The sequence below is a fragment of the Egretta garzetta genome, unplaced genomic scaffold (assembly GCF_000687185.1).
Source record: "Egretta garzetta isolate BGI_Z169 unplaced genomic scaffold, ASM68718v1 scaffold797, whole genome shotgun sequence".
NCBI lineage: Eukaryota > Metazoa > Chordata > Aves > Pelecaniformes > Ardeidae > Egretta > Egretta garzetta.
Genome location: NW_009260172.1, coordinates 510,856 through 530,564, shown reverse-complemented (window position 1 = coordinate 530,564; position 19,709 = coordinate 510,856). Strand labels below are relative to the sequence as shown.

At 42.9% G+C, this 19,709-nt stretch overlaps 1 protein-coding gene across 1 annotated transcript in view; it reads left to right on the top strand.

Moving 5' to 3' along the window:
• The first annotated feature begins 8,587 nt into the window (after positions 1 to 8,587).
• The window catches only part of TEAD4 (TEA domain transcription factor 4), a 48,317-nt gene continuing 37,195 nt past the window's right edge, over positions 8,588 to 19,709 (top strand). The window contains 2 exon segments of the mRNA XM_035897131.1: positions 8,588 to 8,678; positions 13,168 to 13,422. Coding sequence (XP_035753024.1) covers positions 8,588 to 8,678; positions 13,168 to 13,422 — 346 coding nt within the window.

Below are 19,709 nucleotides of genomic sequence, written 5' to 3'. Positions count from 1 at the left end.
AAGCCTACAAAGGAAGCGATGGGAACATCCTCGGTGGAGGCCCCCCCGCCTCGGGAAGGGGCTGCCGGCGCTGGGACTTGGGGAACTCGGTCGCTCGTCGTGCCGACTGAAAACCGCTAGCGCTTCTCGTGGGAAAAACCCCAGGGTTCTGTGCTGTTCGCAGAGATGTTCTTGGGGAGGGTGGAGAGGAGGAGCAGTACTTTCTGTAGTAAATTTTAATGTGAATTATGGAATGTGAATGTTTTGGGGAAAACAACAAGAAATCGTAAAGCAAACCCATCCGTGAGAAGGCATGTGGGTAGTTACGGGGCACTTACCAAAAGCTGAGGGAGTATTATTTCAGTTATTCTGAAGCTACAGTTGAGTTTTTGGTGGCATGCCTCTGGAAAGGATTTAAATTTAAAAAAACCCAACAAAACCACAAAAAAAAAACCCCAAACCCAAACAAAAAGCTTACCCAAATAATCTTTTGTCTTATGTAGGTAATTCCGTTTAAACGATTCCTTGCATGGGATGCCAAAGATGGGGCTTTTTTTGTAGAAGGGGGAAGGAGTGTAACTCAACGTATTTTAATGACTTCTGTAAATTACTTTATGGTGAATGGTCATATATAAGTAAAAAAATAAAAAACAAACCCACAACTAACCGACCTTTTTTTTGTTTTGTTTTTGTTTAACCTCGTGTTGCTTTCTAACCTTAAGAGTTGAATTCTGTGAATCCTCTGCAAATAACGCAAAATGCTTTTCAAATGAGGGAGCTGGGTGGGAGGGAAGGAGATCTGGGGTTTGTCTTTTTTTTTTTTTTCTTTTCTTGTTTCCTATTACTCCGAAACTCCGAAACGGCTGCCCCTAGACTTGATTGCACTGTCTGCGCACAAAGTGAGCGGAGCGCTCGTTCACCTGTCTGTCCATCTGTCTGTAGATTTAATAAGAGGTTTTATTGTTCTTCTGCAGAAAGAAGTGGGCAGTAGGACAGGGCACACCGAGTAACGGGGAGGAGCAAGAGGAACAGGACGAAGGGGAAAGCAGACTGGGTATATAACAAGTGCTAGGGGCGGGTTGAAGCTGCTGTGCTATCACCTGTGTAGTGAAAGCCTTTTGGTCTTGATAGCTTTTTCTCACGACAGAGAGGAGCCTGGATCCGTGCTATAACGAATACAGTGGCTTCTTTATTAGGGCTGTTGGATGCCGAGGGACTCTGTGGTTTTCCTTGGAACTTGGGCTGGCAGAGTGAAGGGCAGCCAGACACTGGGTGCAGTCACCTCATGGGATTTTACTAAATCCCGGTCTGGATGGCTCCCTCAAACTCGAGCATGCGACAAAGTTTATCATCTCTAAACTGGAGTATCAGCTCATCGTCCGTATCCTCTCTCAGGTATCTTGGGAGCAATTAGTGTGCGTGAGAATGGGTGTTAGGAATTTCTCCGCTGTCTTGGTTCCTGCTATGTCTTTTGGATGTTTTTAATTAATTTTGCTGATGGCTTTGGGGTATTTCAGGTTATTACTGTGATAAGTGTTGTAATGTTACAGCGTATTACAGAACATCTGTGGGAAAAATGGTATGAAAATAGTACTGCCAAGCTCTGAAGAGAAAAAGGGCTCCATGGCACTGGACCTTGCTTGTCGTTTAAAATAAAATTGTACTTGCTGTTGATTTTCTTACTCAGACATTTGTTTCACAGAACTCAAATACAGTAGGTAGGGTTTTGAGAAGGCTGCTGAAAAGTACAGTTTCCAGTGGATGCTGCTTGCATCTCTCTTTGGAATGACATTATACTCATTCACGACTTTCCTTCCGTAGCGCTATGTGTCTCTTTCTGATGGTATCTTTCAGCTCTTGGTTCTGTCACAACATAATGCAAGGGGTGGGTCCACAAAGACTTCAGGCTGGCGCTGCTGTAGATGGAACCTGTCCACACAGCCTCAAACTGTCCGTTTCTGTGCTTGTCACACCTCTTCCCGTTGTCACTGGCATGGGTATTGGCACTGCTGTTTACCGACCTGGGCTGGGGGGGGCTGATCCAGATGAAAAGTAACACTGTCTTTTAGCAAGTTAGGTTTTAGCCACATCTGTTCCGCAGTCCAGTTAATCACATGGACACACAAATGCTGGTGTGTCTGTCTGGAGAAGGGGGTGTGATGACTAGGGGGGTGGGCAGTGGGGGAAGAATGGGGGTATTTTCTTAGCAACATTGGCATCTTTTCCCACCTTCAGTAGCTCATTGGACCGTATCTACAGTGGCTCCTATGACAGTGAAATGGTTTTCTGTCTTATCTGGCCATGACTGTATCTTAAGAAAGCAAAAATTCAGTGTTACCTTTTTTTAAAGATCTATTATACTTTCCCTATAGCTCAGATTTGTCCTTTGTTCATTCAATGTTGTTGTGTTTGGGGTTTTTTTTCTGTAAATGCTATGCAATGGATCTTCCAGTAATTTTCTTGGGCAATTTTTCCATTGCCCAATCTACTTTAACATCAGAAAAGTTTTCTTATTCTACGGCAACAGTTTTTGCCATGGTGTGTATTTCTGTGAAATGATTGCTTATTCTCTCTCTGCATTTGCACCTTCTAAGTTCTTACAAGCTACTAATGAGACTAAACCTTTAATGTTTTTCAATGTCCATTCTTCTAGGCCTAATGATTGTTTTTTATACTCTGTTCTTTGCTTTCTTCAATTTATCTGTGTTCCTCTTACAGAATGAGATCTGGTATTCCAAGTGTTGGAGGTGATTTATCTCTCTTTGTTGCCTGAAATGATACCTGAGCACAGGCAGACAAAAGTTACATTGGTCATTTTGTAGAAGCATTTGCTTTGCAAGCAACTCTCTCATTTGCTCAGCATTCTCACCCTTGTATCTCTTTAGCTCCTACTTCTGGCAGGGCTTTTTCCTTGATTTATCTCTGCTTTTTTAATTCTTGATTCTTCATTTTCCTTGCTTTACTTTTCCTGCGTAGTCTTACTTGTCCCTCTTGCTTCGTTTGTTTTTGGGCTGAATCCCTTTGTTTCTGTCCACTTGATAAAAGTTCATTCTGTATCACCCTCAAGTTTCATTAACATTCTCTTTATTGCATCTTAGATATCTAATTAAGATGCCAAAGAAATCTGGACTGGCAAAGATCCCTGCAGCAACCCAGCAGATGCTCCCTGTACCTGTTGGTTCCATCGGTATATATCATTACACTTAGTTTTGAAGGCATTAGTCAATTTTCTAATAATAAGAGCAGTACTCTCCAAGGCCAATTTGAAGTAATTTTTGAGCTATGATTTCCTTGGAGAGTAACAAATGCTATTCTAAATCTAAACCTATTGCATCATGCACCGTATTTTTTTCATTCCATAACTTCATGGCAGTTCTGTCCTCTGAAGAGCAATCAAGTTTATCAAGATTTACAGTAGCTCCTCTCTCTCCAACGCCTGCATTATGCCCACCACCATGCAAAATAAATGCCCAACATCTTCCTTTGTAGAGCCTTGTAAAAAGTCAGGGATTTGCATGCATGGAGCTCGTTACAAGATGTGAGACTGGACGATTAGGAAGAGTTCTTTGGTGGTTAGAGTTGGTGGTTTGGGTTCTTGGGGTTTTTTTGTTTGGTTTTTTTGGGTCGGTTTTTTTAGTTGTTGTTGTTCCTGCCCCTGGGGTCCTCCTTTTTCTGGAGATGATGCAGTCACTCTCCTTTGTTTTTAACACCATATGAATTAGACGTTTTCCTGCTAGGGAGGGGCAGGCTTTCCAGTTCCCGGTGCCACTGGCTGAGTCATTGGCTCTGTTTTTCTGTTCCGTTTTAGGTTTGTAATTACCTTGTTCTTACCTTTGTTAGAATACAGTTGCCAAAGGGTAGGTGTTTTACTTTGCTGTACTTCTGAGACATGAGTGCCAGTGGCTTTCAGAGCCTGGATAGAAGCCTTTGAAGCATCTGTTTTGCTATTGCCAAACAGAAAATAAATTCGTGTAGTCCTCAAAGTGCCTCCCTTCAAACAGTATGGTAACCATTAATGACAGATGTCCAGGCAAAGTCCAGTCTCTTGTAACCAGAACTGCTTTAACTGAAGGAGAAGTCGAAGAAAGCACTGAGCATGGGTATACTGAAGTGGAAAGGGAGGATTTGCTGATGTGTCTTAAGTTTATCTTACCTGATCATACTTTTCCATAGCAGGTCCTTGAAATAAAGCTCACTGATACCAGACTAGCAGGATTTAGAGAGGTTCTCTTTGCTTGAAAAGAAGAGAGAAAAAAAGAGGTGTAAACGAAAGGTTTGCATAGGAAGATTTTCTCCAAGTACACTCACTGCTCTTTGATTTATCTTTCTAAAAATAAATTAATAAAATCCTATTTATTTCCCCACCCCCATTTCTTTGTGAAGGATCTACTCAAGCAGGAGAAAATAACTGTGCGGGGGAAACAATGTAAATCACTGTTCACCCAGGAAGCAAACTGAAAAATAGAGAAGCAGCATCTTTTTTTACTGTTCTTGGTCACAGGTTTTATTTGTAAGAACCTGTTTTAAAAACTGGAGACAAGGTTTGTGGTTGGCTGTGTCCCTTTAAGAATCTAGTTTTGCTTGGCTAGCTGCCCTTGTTCTCCTGTAGATTAATCCAGCAGAAGGTATATAACCTGTTGACCTTCCTGGCGAGAAGGGTCTGGAAGGGCAAAGACATAAATCAGAAGGTTCGTGCTTTCCTGTAATATCTGGGGGCAAGTTTAACCTGTGCTTTTCAGTATTTGTCACTTCTTTTCTCTCTGGTGTGTTTTGGTTTTTTTTGCTTAGTGATTCCCATTTGAGGGTTGGGGTTGTAGTTACAGGTTCTCATGATTTTCACTGCCTTTCTCTGAAAAGCCTGTAAGTTGAGCAGTTTGGAAATGACGCTGTGTTTGTGCCACAACTGAGAGAGGAGTTCTGAGCTCAAGATTACACTACTCTGAGTTGAGGATGGCTCTACTGCCTCTTGTATTGAACTGGTAGGAGAACTGGAAGCTGGCTAAAATGGCTGGCGTCCATTTGTCTGCTAGGAAATTTCAGACAGGCAAATCTACAGAAAAACAAATCTGGTGGCCTTTCCTCAGTGTCAGCCCTCACAAAGTGATCATCTTAGCTGTAAGCAGTGAGTGCTCACCTGCTGCATGTTCCAGGTGGAGTGCATACTCCAAAACTGAGCTGGGGTGGTTTCTGAACACCCCAGGAGAGTGCAACTTGGTTGGTAGCCCTGAGCAGGGCTCATTCATAGGATGCAGGTGTTTCACGGTTGTTCTTTCCTTCATTTAGACATTGGTTTGTCAAAAATATCAAACACCTTTAAGCTCCCGTCTAACTACTACAAAAATCAAGGCACATGTTTACTTGGTTGACTGAATTGAGGTCCCATTTTATATACCTGTTCTGCCTGCTTGTGGTTTGCTTTTGTCTTGGTGCTTTAGTACCTTGATGGTTTAGCCCTGGTTGGGCAGTTCATGCTCGCAACACAGACCACCTGTAAGCACCGCAGGTGCAGAAATCTAACTGACTGTGTCTGTGGGCTGTGGGGTCAGTGCTTCTGCCTATTCTGCTTTAAGTCTCCTAGCCCAGGTTCAGATATTTCTTCTCTTGGAGACTGGCTACAGTTTTGGAGCTAAATGCTTTCACTGCTTTGGATGTGATTTGCAAACATCCGTATCCTGTCTGAGTTCTTGTGAAATTCTGCCATTAGTGTCATGTGAAGCAAACTATGTCACAGTTGTGAGGTTTTTTGGGACATCTACCCTTGAGGCCTAGACAAGAGGCGGAGACATGTCATGGACAGGAGGCAGGATTAGGAAATAAGAATTCTTGACTTGGATATCATAAAGTGGGTATTGGGAGTCTCTCAATTTTGTGTTACCCATCTGGAAAGACTCAAAAGATACCCAATTTCCAGACAGTGTTAAACATGAGCCCCTCTGAAGTTACACCACTTGCAATCGCAAATCACTTTTAAAGTTCACCTTTTCTTGTCTTGAAATTCTTGTCTGGATTTTGCCCCCAGTCTGATTTTGTCACTGAGTGGTTCACTTAGGTCTTTGCTCTGTTTTTTTCCATAGGTAAAAAGTGGGCTTTTGAGACTGATGGTGAGATTTTCAGGACAACTGACTTTCAGTGGGTTTAGGAGCAAAGCTTTTTTAGGCTGCTATTCAGGTTCCCCATCCTTTAATAATTAAGTGAATAATACTCTCTGGGAAAATGCTAAGCATGATTATTGGACTTCCTCCTGGCTCATTGCTTTCTAACCAGCTCCGTGCTTGTTGGGAGAATGACTCCCAGTGACCGCTGCTGCTAGCACAAGGGTGGCCAACCATTTTCACCCTGCCACAACCTTCATCTGTTTGGGAAGCTGTGAAACACATGCCACATGTCTTGGAAAGTCAGGGAGAATGGGAGCTCTGGGAAAGGTTCCTGTGTGGGAGATAACGGTGACTCCCCAGGAATTACACTGTTCCTTTGAGGGCTGGGGCCAGCCCAATGTGTGGCTCAATCCCAGGGCAACCTGGCAGTGTCAATCTCTGCTGCGCTTGCTGGTTCATTTTTCTCTCCCAGCTGAGATGTAGATCACACAGTAGTGATTTTGTTAGTCCAAGGCTGGTGGCCTTCTGATGGAGCCTGTATGTGGGAGCTGTGCAGGGGTTGCCTGTGACTCAGGATCAATCCCCAAGTTGGCCACCCCTGTGGTAGTGGGAGCAGCACTGGCCTTTGGGTTTTGTTGCTGTTGGGTTGTGGTTTTTTTTTTTTCTCCCCTCCTTGGGGCAGCAAGGCTCTGTGTTCTGTTTCCTTTATCACAAACGTAACTGATTGGGTGGTGTGCAAGGCCACACACAGCCTTATCTCATCACATCCTGTTTGACTGTATTATCCAGGGCTGCACTGATAGAAGCTCTCCTCTGTCCTTGTTTTGATTTATATCACTGTGCTGGACACTACATCCTCTCTCTGTTTCAGCCAGAGCTCAACTACTGCAGTAATTTAAGAGTGTTGTTTTGCTTTGCTGAGGAAGTCAGGTGCCTTTTGAACAGCAGCTGCTTCAGGCAGTTTCAGCGTAGCAAGCAAACCCAGCTTGATTTTGTGCTAGGCAGCAGCTTTGTGATAAGCATTCAGCTGGAGCCCAAGCTTATGTTGGGCATGATCTGAGGCTACTAGTGTTTGTTCCTTTGTAAACCAGTCTTAGTGGTGAGATGGACACAAAAATCTCACAATGAAGCCTGTAGAGGTAATAATTGTATTACCTTGCACAATATGCAGATGGAAATCTCAGTTCTTTCGTCTTTGCCTGGGGCTGCTGCCTGTTAAGCGCTTTTGCTTCACCTACAGCAAGTAACACTTACCTTAGCTAGTTTTATTCACAGCATTAGGCAGCGTTACTCTGGTGTGCTGGTTGTATAGGGATATTCAGAGGGAATAGCCAGCATTGCTCAAGGATTGCAGGAGGCTCAGGGCAAAAGGTGAGATGGTAGCCACTCTCCCTGGTTGGTGAAGTTCTTACAGAGTGCTTGAGTGGAGCCCCCTCAAAAGGCTCAGTGGACTGCTCCCACCCATCTCCACTGTCACTGGATCTGCTGAAATGAGTGGCTCTGCCTCCAGGTTGATTTAATGACTGGTGTGCAGCTCCTGAGGAGCCTGAGCAACTGGTTGCTGGCTCGTGCTGCAAAAGTGCTGTTACCTTACTAGACATAGTGCAGTGCTAGCTGGTCTTGCTACAGTTGCATCTTTATTTTGCTCTGTAAAGACTCTGTAAACGCATTCATGATTTCTGTCCTCTTTTGCCTGCAAGCTTTAACAGACCTTAATTATCATTGAATAGCTGCTTTCCCACCTCTTCCCTTTCCAGTACGTTTTTTTTCCTGCAGTCTTTGAGTTGCACCCCCTTGGAGCTACTTATCTACTGATTGCACTCATTCTTCTCTTTCAGAGGAACTGAGCTATTATTGTAGTGTCCCACAGAATTTCCCAGCCTTCTTCCTCTGGTAAGTTTGAATGCTATCTTCTGTCGTACCTTGTGCAATAGATTTCATAGTATTCCAAACTGTTGCTTTCCTAAACCAAATCTCCTTTTGTGACTGCATTGTGTAAGCCCATTTGTTAGTGTGTTCTGGATGGAAGTAACTGACTGTTTGTTGCTGTTTCCAGGTTTTCTTATTGTTATAAACTACTCTAAAGTTATAGTTTGAGCAGCAGGACATCTTCTCTTCTGGCTGAACTATTCCTTTTTTGAAATTCTGTTTGACTGCTGATCAGATATGAAAATGTTGTGAGTCAGGTCCTCTATAGTAGCAGTATTTGGCTCATGTTTTACCAAGGTAGTGAATACCAGAATTGTTTGTTTTTATCTGCATTACAATGACATCAAGGGATACCTGTAATGGGAAGCAGTCCCTGCCCCCACAGCTTGCAGTTCCATTAAACTAGACCATGGGTAAAGGGATGTCCTGGGTAAAACTTGCTCAGAGGCAGGGGTGGAACCACACTGCCAGGCTCTGCAGGGCTGTGCTGGCAAGCACTCCTCATGAGAGGAGTGGGAGAATGGGGGCATCTCCCATGAACGTGTCATGCTTGATGCCAATTCCAGCAGGGAAAGGGGGTGGCCATGGGGTGGGGGGAGTCTTTTGGACAGAGCAGCTCTAAGAAAACCGAACAACTGGAGACAGCTGGCTGCAATTTTTCAGATCCTCAGGAAAGTATGATTTTGTGTTGAGCAGCTGCCACAAACACTTAAGAGGGAGCTGTTACCAACAGTAATGACTGAGGGATTGATATTAGAAAGCAGATGTGTCAGGCTGCAGAGACTGTTAAAGATGTGCTCTCTGTCAATGAGGCCTTGCTGAAGGGCTCTTGGCAGCTGCCTAGCCCTGCAGGATCTCTGAATCTGCATGAGACACCATGTGTGGAAGGAAAGAGAGTTAGTGTTGAAATTACCAGCATTAGAACGATTAAACCAAGGTTGCTGGAGCTGAAAGATTTTTGTGCTTTCTTCATGGTTTTGCTTTCCTCTGACCCCAAAGCCTGCCTTTGAGAGTGACTCATTAAGAGGTAAGAAAAGAAAGAACAGGGACCAAGAGTGAGTAAGAAACAGTATTTGGACAGAGGGAAACATAAGAGGGGAGTAGAGGTACTGCGGTGAGGAGGTGGAGGTGCTTTGAGGGGCTTGTGTCCAGTCCTGGGAGAGAATCGACTGCCAGACTCCCAAAAGAAAGGTAGTTCATCATCTCTCAGTAAAATGAGAGTGGGGATCAGAACAAGAACAGCTGTAAGGTACGATACTAGAAATACAAAAGCCAAGAAGAGGAGTCTTAAGTTCAAACTGAGGGAATCTGAAAAGAACAAACACCGAGCCTAGGACCTCTGGCAAAACTTCCTGTTACAAGAATGGGACAACATCCTCTGACTCCTGATCCTAAGGACTGTGCCGAGGGAAGAATTGTCCAAGCATGCCTGGGAACTGGGATGACTGTTGAGTGATTTCAGAATTAAACTCCCTCCACATCAGAAAAAAGCTTTGTGATTACAAGCTCTTCCACAAGCAGAACTTAAAAAAAAAAATTAATATTATTGACACCAATAAATAACATATTCAATATTAGCATGTTTCTGAAAAATGCTCTATTTTTGACCAGATTGCTTTTTCAATGGCAAGTGATTCCACTGGCAGTTTTTCAACTTGCTGTACTAATAAAGCCATTTACCATAGAGTTTAGCCCCCAACTTCTCTACAGTTTGTTTTGCTTGGTTTAATAAATGACTGCTTTGGCCATCAATGAATTCAGAATTAAGATAACCAGTGTAGGAAACCAGTGGTCTGAAGTGTTCAGTCAAAGAAGAGACCCACAGACAGCACCTGACCAGGACTCCCTTACTGCCTCTGAATGCTAAGTATTGCCTGGGACTGTACATGGAGCTTACTACTTAAGCAACACTATTTATGAAAAAATTGCAGGCCATTTAAGCCCTTGGCATCTTACTGTACTAGAGATGAAGGGATTTTCATGGTTATTTCAGTCTATGGAATTTCTTTGGAAGTTACCAAAAGAAGGCTACTTTGTGTTAGTGTCTGGGTGATTACTGAGGTTTCAGCTGGAGGTGGCTAAACATCCTTGATTGTGTAGTCAGTACATTTCCACTTTTCTCACCATCCATCAGGAATAGCTTTAGTGACAAGAAGGGAAAGCAGAATCAGGCCCCAGGGTGTAGAAAAGTTGGGATCGGCCACAATAGCACATTTCAGTGCCTGCTGAGCCAGCTGTAGCTTGGGACAGGACTAACATTGCTGTTCAAGGCACAGAAAGTAAGAAACATTAAAAAAAACCCCCAAATGTATCTAGTCACTTACAGATTTCTGTCATTTCTTCTCTCATTGCTTTTATGTTCCACATCACGCTTGATTTAGACCAATGTGAGATAAGGCTCCCGTGTTCTGTTTCTTGGTTTGTGGACTTCCCTGAATATACAAGTGATATCTGCAAAAGCTGGTGCAACTTTTCTTTCGTGTTTGGAGAGTCTTGGGAGTTGACACTGAAGTGAATACAGCATATGTTTTCTCCTGCACTTATTCTGGAGCTTGGATCAGAAGGGACCCAGCATTTCCTTTGTCACCCAAGGCGCTTGGCACAGATGTGAAGCCTTGTAAAACATGAAATGATCAGGCGACAACTCCTAGGGTTTAGATGGGGGGAGGGGGTTAAGCTTCAGATATAGTTGCTTAGTTTCCAACATAAGAACGTGCCATGCTGAAATCATCTGCTAGGTATTCAACCGTGTCTCCGTGGACATTAGGGAGATGAAATTAACTGGATTCAATGTAGGTGCATTAAATTTATTGTGCATTAAATACGGAGGGTCTTGACAGTCTCCGGAGAGTAGGGGTGCTTGGGGTAGTATCAAAAGGAGAACAGCTGTAACAAAGAGCTTGTTTCTGTGTTAGAGTCCCCCTGTGGAAAGCTTACTCCCCTACACTGAGTCCCCAGCAGGACAATCTCTTAAATACCCATGTAATTTTTTACTGGACATCTGCCAGTGAAAGGGGATGTATTGGTGATAGATACTTGGTGAGGGAAGCAACTGGTACCATTCATTTCAGGATTTCTTAAAGTCCTGTTGCTGGCTTTCGTGCCATTCACAGTGTGCTTGAGATGTTTGTCCCAGTGGCAAAGGCCAAGTATGAGTTCCCCTTTCTGCCCCTTAACCTCACTTTTTTTTTTTTCTTTTCCTTTCTTCCCATGTTTATTAGGGCTCTGAAAACGTATAGTATGGGTCAAGAGGACTTAAATAATCTGATGCAGGAGCTAAAATGGGTGGATGGACAGTGGTAGGCCATTTCAGTGTTCATGTGTTCCAAACATTTTCACGGGAAATAAGTCATATACTGGGTTTTCTAAATGTCCATGTGAACGACTTGTTAAAATGCTGCACCATGATGTAAGAAGTGTACTGTGTCTAGAAATTATTCAAATGCCCAGTATCATCTCCTTTGTTTCCTGAGCTTTTGGTGGGTTATGGAGATGTAAAATACGTATCTGCTGCTGTCTAAAGTCATTAAGGAGCAGCAAAACCTTCTGAGAGTCAGTGTTGTCAACTCTTTTTACAACTTCATCTTTTGAAATGATAAAATTCTTAAGAATTTCAGCTTTTATTAAAAACATTAATACAAAATCTAGTCATTACAGTCTTATCATTTTTTAAACATGAAATCCAAAGAGGTAAGAAACCAAAGAGAGACTTAAAGAGGAGTGTATGATGTAATGCTTTTTTAAGTTGATGTCAGAAAAGCTTCTGGAGCCATGAGCCCTGAATTTTTGAACTTCTGAACTTGAGTGAATGGACCTGCTTTGCCTATTTACCGACAAGGGCATGGCATAACTGCACAAATTTTGTTCTAGCTAGTTTTTGACATAGGCCATGCCCAAATTTCTCCTCTGTCTTCCTTTACATTATCACTGTAGTATTTCTTGAGCTAGTCTGACTTGGCATGTCAGAGCCTTACTCTTGTTCAGTACAGGTTTGATGATTCTGTTGCTCTTGCAAAAAAAGCACCTTGTTTTGATTTTCTTGCTACCCAGCTCAATGTGGTGATATGCAGAGAAGTTTTGAACTCTCTCCTTTAACTGGATTCTCAAATGGTGGCTTGTGAATGTTCTTTGTAGCCCAGATAACAAAGCTACTAAAAAGGTAAACAAACAGCTTTGGGATTAAGGCAGGGGAATGACCTGTGTCTTTAGAAGCCATTTGTCTTCTATATGGTTGATTGGAAGCATCTGCATGGTCTGAAGTTGCTTTCTGAACCAGTGTTTCAGCAGCTCCACTCAATGACTTCAGCCTCTACCGTAGGTGTTTGTAAGCGGACTGTGATTTATTGTTGTTTTCAAGAGCTAGCAGCTGCCTGCTTAGGTTCAATGAGAAACCAGTTTCTGCTCCTGCCCAGTGGCAAATCTAATGGCCTGTGACTGGTAAAGAATGAGGGGGCAGAGAGGCACAGAGAACTGAAGGCATTTGCCCAAAGTCGTTTTGAAGATGAGCAGTAGAACCAGGCTAAGCACCTAGGGTTCTCAACCTGCAGCCTAGTGCCTTTATCCTTTTACTCATGGATTTACCCTTCTGCTCCTGCCAGGGTAGTGCTGAGATTTGGGAGACATTGCATTGAACTGGCCAGCTCCAGGAATTGCTTTTTAGAAGTGCAGCTGATCCTTGAGAAGAAGAAATGTCAGTGTTAAAAATGACACTCTGATCCAGTGAAACAGTATCTAAGAAAATTTCAACCCCCGGTGCTCAGTGATGACTAGGTAATTCATCACTGCTTTATTTTGTGTAGTCTTTCCCACAGACTGAATCCCTGTACACGTGCTTCAGAAAGTTAACGGTTACACAGATAATGACAGCAGAAGGAGAAGGAAATTAGAAGACAAAGACATGGGCAAGAAGATGTGTCTCAGAATTGGGAAGTGGTAGAGAGTTAATGAGATACAGGAGCTGGCTGTTCTATCAGAATGATTTGTAGAAAAGGTTTTCATCTCAGTATTAATAGAAATCAAGCATGTGGTTGAGTTGCCATTTAAGGTAAACTTGAAGTTAAAAACCCTCCTCAGTGAGGTTTTTATTTTTTTTTTCTTTAGTTAATCTCATTTTCCTAGAGAGAAGGATTTCTAACTGACAGATGTGATATATTTCTCATCACAGGTTCTGAGTTTGCTTCTCCGTGTGGCACTTTGGAGTTCCTAGCTGGCACCATTACCTCCAACGAGTGGAGTTCTCCCACCTCCCCTGAGGGGAGCAACGACTCGGGGGGCAGCGAGGCCTTGGACAAACCCATTGACAATGACGCTGAGGGTGTGTGGAGTCCGGACATTGAGCAGAGCTTCCAGGAAGCGCTAGCCATTTACCCACCATGTGGACGGCGAAAGATTATCTTGTCAGACGAAGGCAAGATGTATGGTAAGGAGAAAGAAAGGGGGCACATCACAACGCTCCAGGCAGCCTGCCCTGTGCAGGACACTTGCCTTGTACCAAATGATGATCTGAATGAACTCTTCTCTCAGGTGATCCCGAGTTGATGCAGTTGGTCGCTTCAAGTTGTATTTAGGAAAATCAGTGAAAATTTTAACACTCCATGCACACAGAGCAGAAAGAATTATAGATGTCTTTTTTCAGGGGAATATCAGTAAGGTAGATCCTAGAGCTGGCCATGCTACTGAACTAATCTTTGGATACAGATACCATATAATGGCTTCATGTGTGACAAAGTCTGTCTTTTATAGTATCTCTTGATGCGGTCTCCAACATTCTAACAGGTCTGCCTCTCTGGTGCTAAAGGGCAGAAGTTCAGCCCCTTGAACCCCTGAATGGCTCTGCTGGTGCAAATGCCTACAGTTTGTTAACTAGCTACACTTTTGAGATCTTAAGAAGACCTCTCTGGCTGCTCCCTTTCACTGTAGTTTGCCTTACAGCCCTCCATGAATATCTTTCACCTATGGACTCTTCTCAGCTAGCTGGCTAGATGCCCAGCCCTGAATGCAGAGAAGCACTGACTTGCAGCTGCAGCAGAGGTCAACTTCTTAGGTGGTAGACATGATTTTGAATCCGATTTTTGACCTATTCCACAGTTAAAATTTCTCTCTTGATTATTGCCCACAAAAAAAAGCTGGTCTGGGCTGGATTCTCTAGCTCAGTATTGGAAGAAGCCACATGGTACTTCTGTGACTAAAAGAGCAAAGCAAAGGCTGAGAGTGCACAGTATTTGTTTAAAAGTCCTGAAGTGTTAAAACTGTTTCTCAAAGCACTGGCAAGGATCTTACGGAAGACAGCCCTCTTCCTAGTCAGTCAGTTCTTGCTTTTTTTCCTTTACATTGGAATCTGTGTGTCTTTGCAGGCCCCATCATGGGAGCACCATGCCCTGAAGCTTCACGTGGAGCACTTCACAAATCATTCTGCAGGTTTCTGTCTACCCATTGGGCCATTGTTCCCTGAGCTAGGGAATGGATTGCTCTCACTATGGAGGCGTGGGTGGGGTTGTGTTTACATGGCCTTATCTGCAATGGATGGTTTTACTGGGTGCATACATCATTGTATCCGTACAGAGCAATGTATGTTGAGTAAGGCCATTCACCCCGACGCTCAGCAAGTGTCTATATTCTGATGTAGACATCAATTCCTGCTCTCTGCTGGCACAGATATTTTTGTGGTTGTGCTATGGAACCAACCAGGGAACTGATCCAACTTAAAACTAACACAGCCAGCAAGGGGAAAAAAGTGAACTTTAATTTGGGTATGCCCCCCGATTTGTTTCACTGCACAGCTGCTTGTGCTGGTACTTAGAGAAGGGATGATGAGAGTGGGAATGAGCAGCCATGGTTGAGACGAGGATAGGACTGCTTATTCCAGAAGCAATGCTTGCTTAAAATATTATTCAAGTTAAAATATTACTTGAAAATCCACCCCATGGTTATTAAGCATAGATTAGTGATGTGCTCCATGCCATCCTAAGTCTGCACTGGTTTTCATGACAGGTGACTTTTAAAATCACTGGTGAAAAAATTACAGTTGTGTTTAAAGTCTGTCTTCATCTACTAATCATTCTGCATAGTCCCCAAAATACTTCAGCTTTGGTGTGGATGTGTCAGAGCAGAGGGCGAAATGGACCAGAAAAGAAGTAAGAGTGAGAGCAAAAGTAAAAATGAAGTAAATGGACTACAGAAACCAACGAGATTTAGCTGGGGCCTGGCCTAGCATGGACTGGTGTTTAGTGGACAGTCCCTAGTTACCTGGTGAGCTGCAGAAGGTAAATAATGCACTTGTAGGGTGAAAAGTTTAGGCTGGGCTCTGGGAGAAGAAGTGAACAGCTTTTCTACAGGCCCTCCCCCTCTACTCCACAGGGGACAGTGTCCCTGCTTGCCTTCAGTGCACCTGTTCCCAGCAAGGATGGTTGGTTCGATGTGCTCCTGACAGCACCCAAGGCACTGATTTATGCCCTCCTTTGCTTACTAGCCTCCAGGACCGACGCCAAGGAAGTGGGGCCCAGCCTGGGATCTATAGAAAGATATGACCGGGCAGGGAGAATAAATATACTCCCTGATTTCATCTTCACCGCTTATGAGCCAGCTCACAGAACAGGACAAGCTGTATGTGGAGCCGGCCCTGCCTCCAAGGGACAGTTGTTCAGCCATCCCGTGACCGACTTGCCCAGAACTCATTGAACCAAGGGGCAAGGCATTATGGAGAGCTGTATATGCCCCTTCCCCTGACAAAATGGGAACCATTTCACTGTTTCCCACTGAGGCTCGTGTGGTTAATACTCTTTTGGGAATGATGTTCCAGGTCCTAGGATCTCTTCTGTGTACAATTTATACACTTCTCACCTGTTGTGAGGAACCCTTTACCAGTTTAAAGTTAGTAGTTTTTACCAGCTAACATGTTAAATGAGCTCAAGTGTGCCAAGCCCGTGTGAAAAACTTGCACTGGTTTATTTGAATACATTTAAAATTGCAGTGAAAGGTGTGTTTCAGCCTATACACAGGTCTCATGCTCCCTAGCCTCTTCCAAGTCTGCTTGCTGCTTGCAGCTCTTACAATGACACTCTGTTGATTGCCGAGTGGAGATGATTCCTACTTCACCTGGAATTCAGCCAAGCTCTTCTCTGTACATCAACGATATGTGTCTTTGATGCCTTTGCTGCAGCCTTTTCTTTCATTATCTTTTTCCCTCCTAGATATGTTCCGTTACTGGAGGCAGCATCCTGGCTGAATAAGCTCATAGCACAGCACTGTTCTGGGTACAAGCCCTCACTGTCCTCCAGCAGTCTCTGCTTACCACCTGCTGAAGGCACGAAAAGCTGTCTTCTCTGATATGGGATGCTATCTTTTGTCCTAATCACTGTGTTGACATCAGAAACAGCAAGTCCTGGGCACCATTAACTTACTGATCTGGTGCCTTCTGGTACCACCTAAGGTCCTGCAGGGTAATTTTTATAAGTGTTGCCTGCTAGAATACTATGAGGGTACCGTATTACAAATCTGGCTCTTACATTTTCCAACTGTGTTGTTCCATGGGAGAAATAATATCTGTAGCATTTGTACCAAATAAGCAATCATAGAATTCAGTGTTAGAGTCATTGTCTGCTGGCATCTTCAGTACTGGTCTAGAGGAGAGGGAAAAGGCTTAGTACGTTTGTGTGATTTGCATGGAGACGCTAAATAGAGCAGGTCTCCCAACACTACTAAGGACAGAGAAATAAAAAATAGTAACTAGCAAAGTGATATTTGTTTTGACAAAACACTGCTGGGGCCTTGTGAAGTGAAGAAGGAAGAGCTTGGAAGAACTGAGCTACTGCCTTAGCTGTCCAGTGTTCCCTTCCACTGCACGCACATCTGGCTTGGAGCACTTTTTTTGTAAGAGGGGCTAGAATTGGCAGCTGTTTGTTAGACTGCAGTTCTGTAGGAGGCAGTAGTTTAGCAGGTGGTTTACAAACAGATCAGCCATTTCTGTGCTGAGCAGGGTGGGGCAGTCACCAGGATCTGTTTCTGAGTCAAAGCCCTGATACGACTGATAGGAAATACTTAAGGATGTCCCAAGCTCAGAGACTGAATGCTAGAAGGTTAGTTAACCATGTTACCCATTAAAACCTGGAGCATGCAGTGAGCTGCAAAGGCTTGAGTTTGCAACGTGGATTAAACTGGCATAAAAGGTTGGTCTGATGCTGAGAACATGGGTGGTCTGCTCCCACACCTGAAGTGACTAGGTAAATTTGCAGGATATTGCCTTTACCTCAAAGGGATATGTTATCTGTTAATGTTTTCCCCAAACTCCAAAAGTCACTGAAAGTAAAACTGAAAAGTAAACAAATAACCCCGAAGAAGCACAAAACATATGCCACTTCTCCTTGAGGGGAGGGAGAAGCATGGCAGCTATTGCAAATATGAAAACCTTCAAGGTGTCAGTCTTCAGATGCTTTCTTCTACATCTAGTTTAGCATCTCACCTGACGATGTTTCAGTCAAAGCAAATGGAACATACTGAGAATGTGTTCAGTTTACCCTGAACTGGCTGGCCCAGGTAATTGCAAAATTTGGATTTCAGCTGTGATACATCTGCAGTTCCTATCCCTTCCATTATTGTGACCTAGTGAACCGCAGAACAGCCTTTTATCCCCCAGTTTTGGTAACAAAATTGAATCGCCCATTTTAAACACTAGAAGACAGAGGAAACTAACATTTGTGAACAGTCAGTCAGGATGCAGACTTCTCCCCCCTCTCCTTCTCCTGGTGGTAGGGGTGATGGTTTTGGAATTGCTCCATAACAAGATTTTGTTTCACTGAGTCACTTTTCAATTTCACTTTTGTGCAGTTTTAGTTCTTTGTTGTTGACTAGATGAAGCCAGATTTCTGGAGACCTTTGGAACAGGTTAAATGTTTGCTGGAATTTGTCAAGTTTTTCTTCCATCTCCTTTGTAAGATGAGTTTAGGGTTCTTCACATTAAACTGTATGTCAGTTTACCTGGTGTTTTCTCCATGCAAACATAAAAAGAAATATTTTCCCATGAGTATTTCCTGAATATTGAGATGTTTATCACTTTTGAAATGCCAACCAACCAGGAAACTTCTTGCTGTTGCAGTTAATAGAGTTAATAGTACTGGCTGTGGTGCTGTCTTTCCTTACCATATTTAGTGCTGAAGAGAAATATATTAGCAGTTTTATTGTGTGCTTCATGCTATCAAAATTATTGTGACTACTTTTGGGGGGGGCTTTATTTTCTTGTTTCAACAAAGGGCACATACTTTTTCCTGTCCCTTTTGATTTTTAGCAGCTTTGTAGTCCCATTTTTATCTGTTAGCCTTACAACCAAGCCTGCTGTGTAGGATTATGTTTTTCTCACTGTGCATGTCTGCAGCCACATAGATTTCGTCATGTTCAAGTAACTTCCTTCATTAGCAACATTACCCTTTTGGCTCTTCCTCTGACTTTATAATTTCTGAATTTCAAACTTTAGTAATTCTCCAAGGTAGAGTTGATTTGTAGTGGTATATTGTCAGCAAGGCACTTGTTCTGATTTTTTTGCATTGTAAATAACACAGCCAGTTTAACTGATTTCTAGTTTAGTAACCCAGCTTTATGCTTTGTAGCTGTATCTACTCGTCTGCCTCATACCTGAGAGACTGTTCCAATTGCATTTGTCAGCCTTTTCCCTTGTTGCAAGTCATTGTTTTACTTTTGCTGTGCTTCTGCATAACTTTACACATTTCTAGTTGTTTTCTGAAAAGTTTAGTAAAAAAGCCTTAGTGGTTTTTTTTTTACATTTTTTAAAAAAACCTGCGTACTTTCACAATTGCATCCAAATATTTCCAGTTGCTAATCTACTCTTAAATATATAAAACATTCATTTACATTCAAAATTTCAGATTGAATTCAAAATCTGGGAAAAAATCAGACATGGAAAATGAAAATTAATAATGTCCACTGGCTTGGGGTTCTCTTTTTCTTTAAAACAAGTACATGTAAAGCTCTCTTCTGGACAGGTTTTTGCAAACACATTGCCAGAAGGATCTCAAAAACATGGAGTGAGTTCTGAGAAGAGCAACAAGCATACCAGACTTAGCACTGAGCTCTGGGAGTTGAAGGGACTGATTTAGGAGGAAAGATTAAAGTAGCTAAATATACATAGCTTGGCTAAGCGATGACTGAAAGGTGGAGGGTGGGGGGACACATAATAACAGTCTAAAAATATTTGAAGGGTGTTAACATTTAGGAGAGAGAGGGATTTTATGCAGAACATGTGAGCATGACTAGGATTAATGGGAGAGAAAGAAGGAATATAGGATGGATATCAGCAGAAGCTTCATGACAGCATGGTGCTCGGTGCTGAGGGATCTCTCTTCTGTAAGGAGTTAGAATGGAAATGCTGTTCTTGGGGACTTTTAAAATTGTACCAGACAAAACTGTAAGGGATGTATTTGTAAAAGTAGTCCCAAGGAATGTTCTCTGTGTGTGTATCTGTTTTGTATCAATGAGAGGAGGGTTCTACATTAGACATACTATAATTTTACAAGTGAGCATTAGGTGGTGACAGAATATTGCTTTCCACTGTGAATATCTGCAAGTTTTTTTCAAAATTGTTTGTGTTCTATGTGTGTCTTTGACACGAGTAAGTTTTTTAGACTGATGGACACAGAGGCCCTTTCTCGGGTCTGAAACAGGAAGAGCAAACTTCAAGATAAACACAAGGAGTGCTTC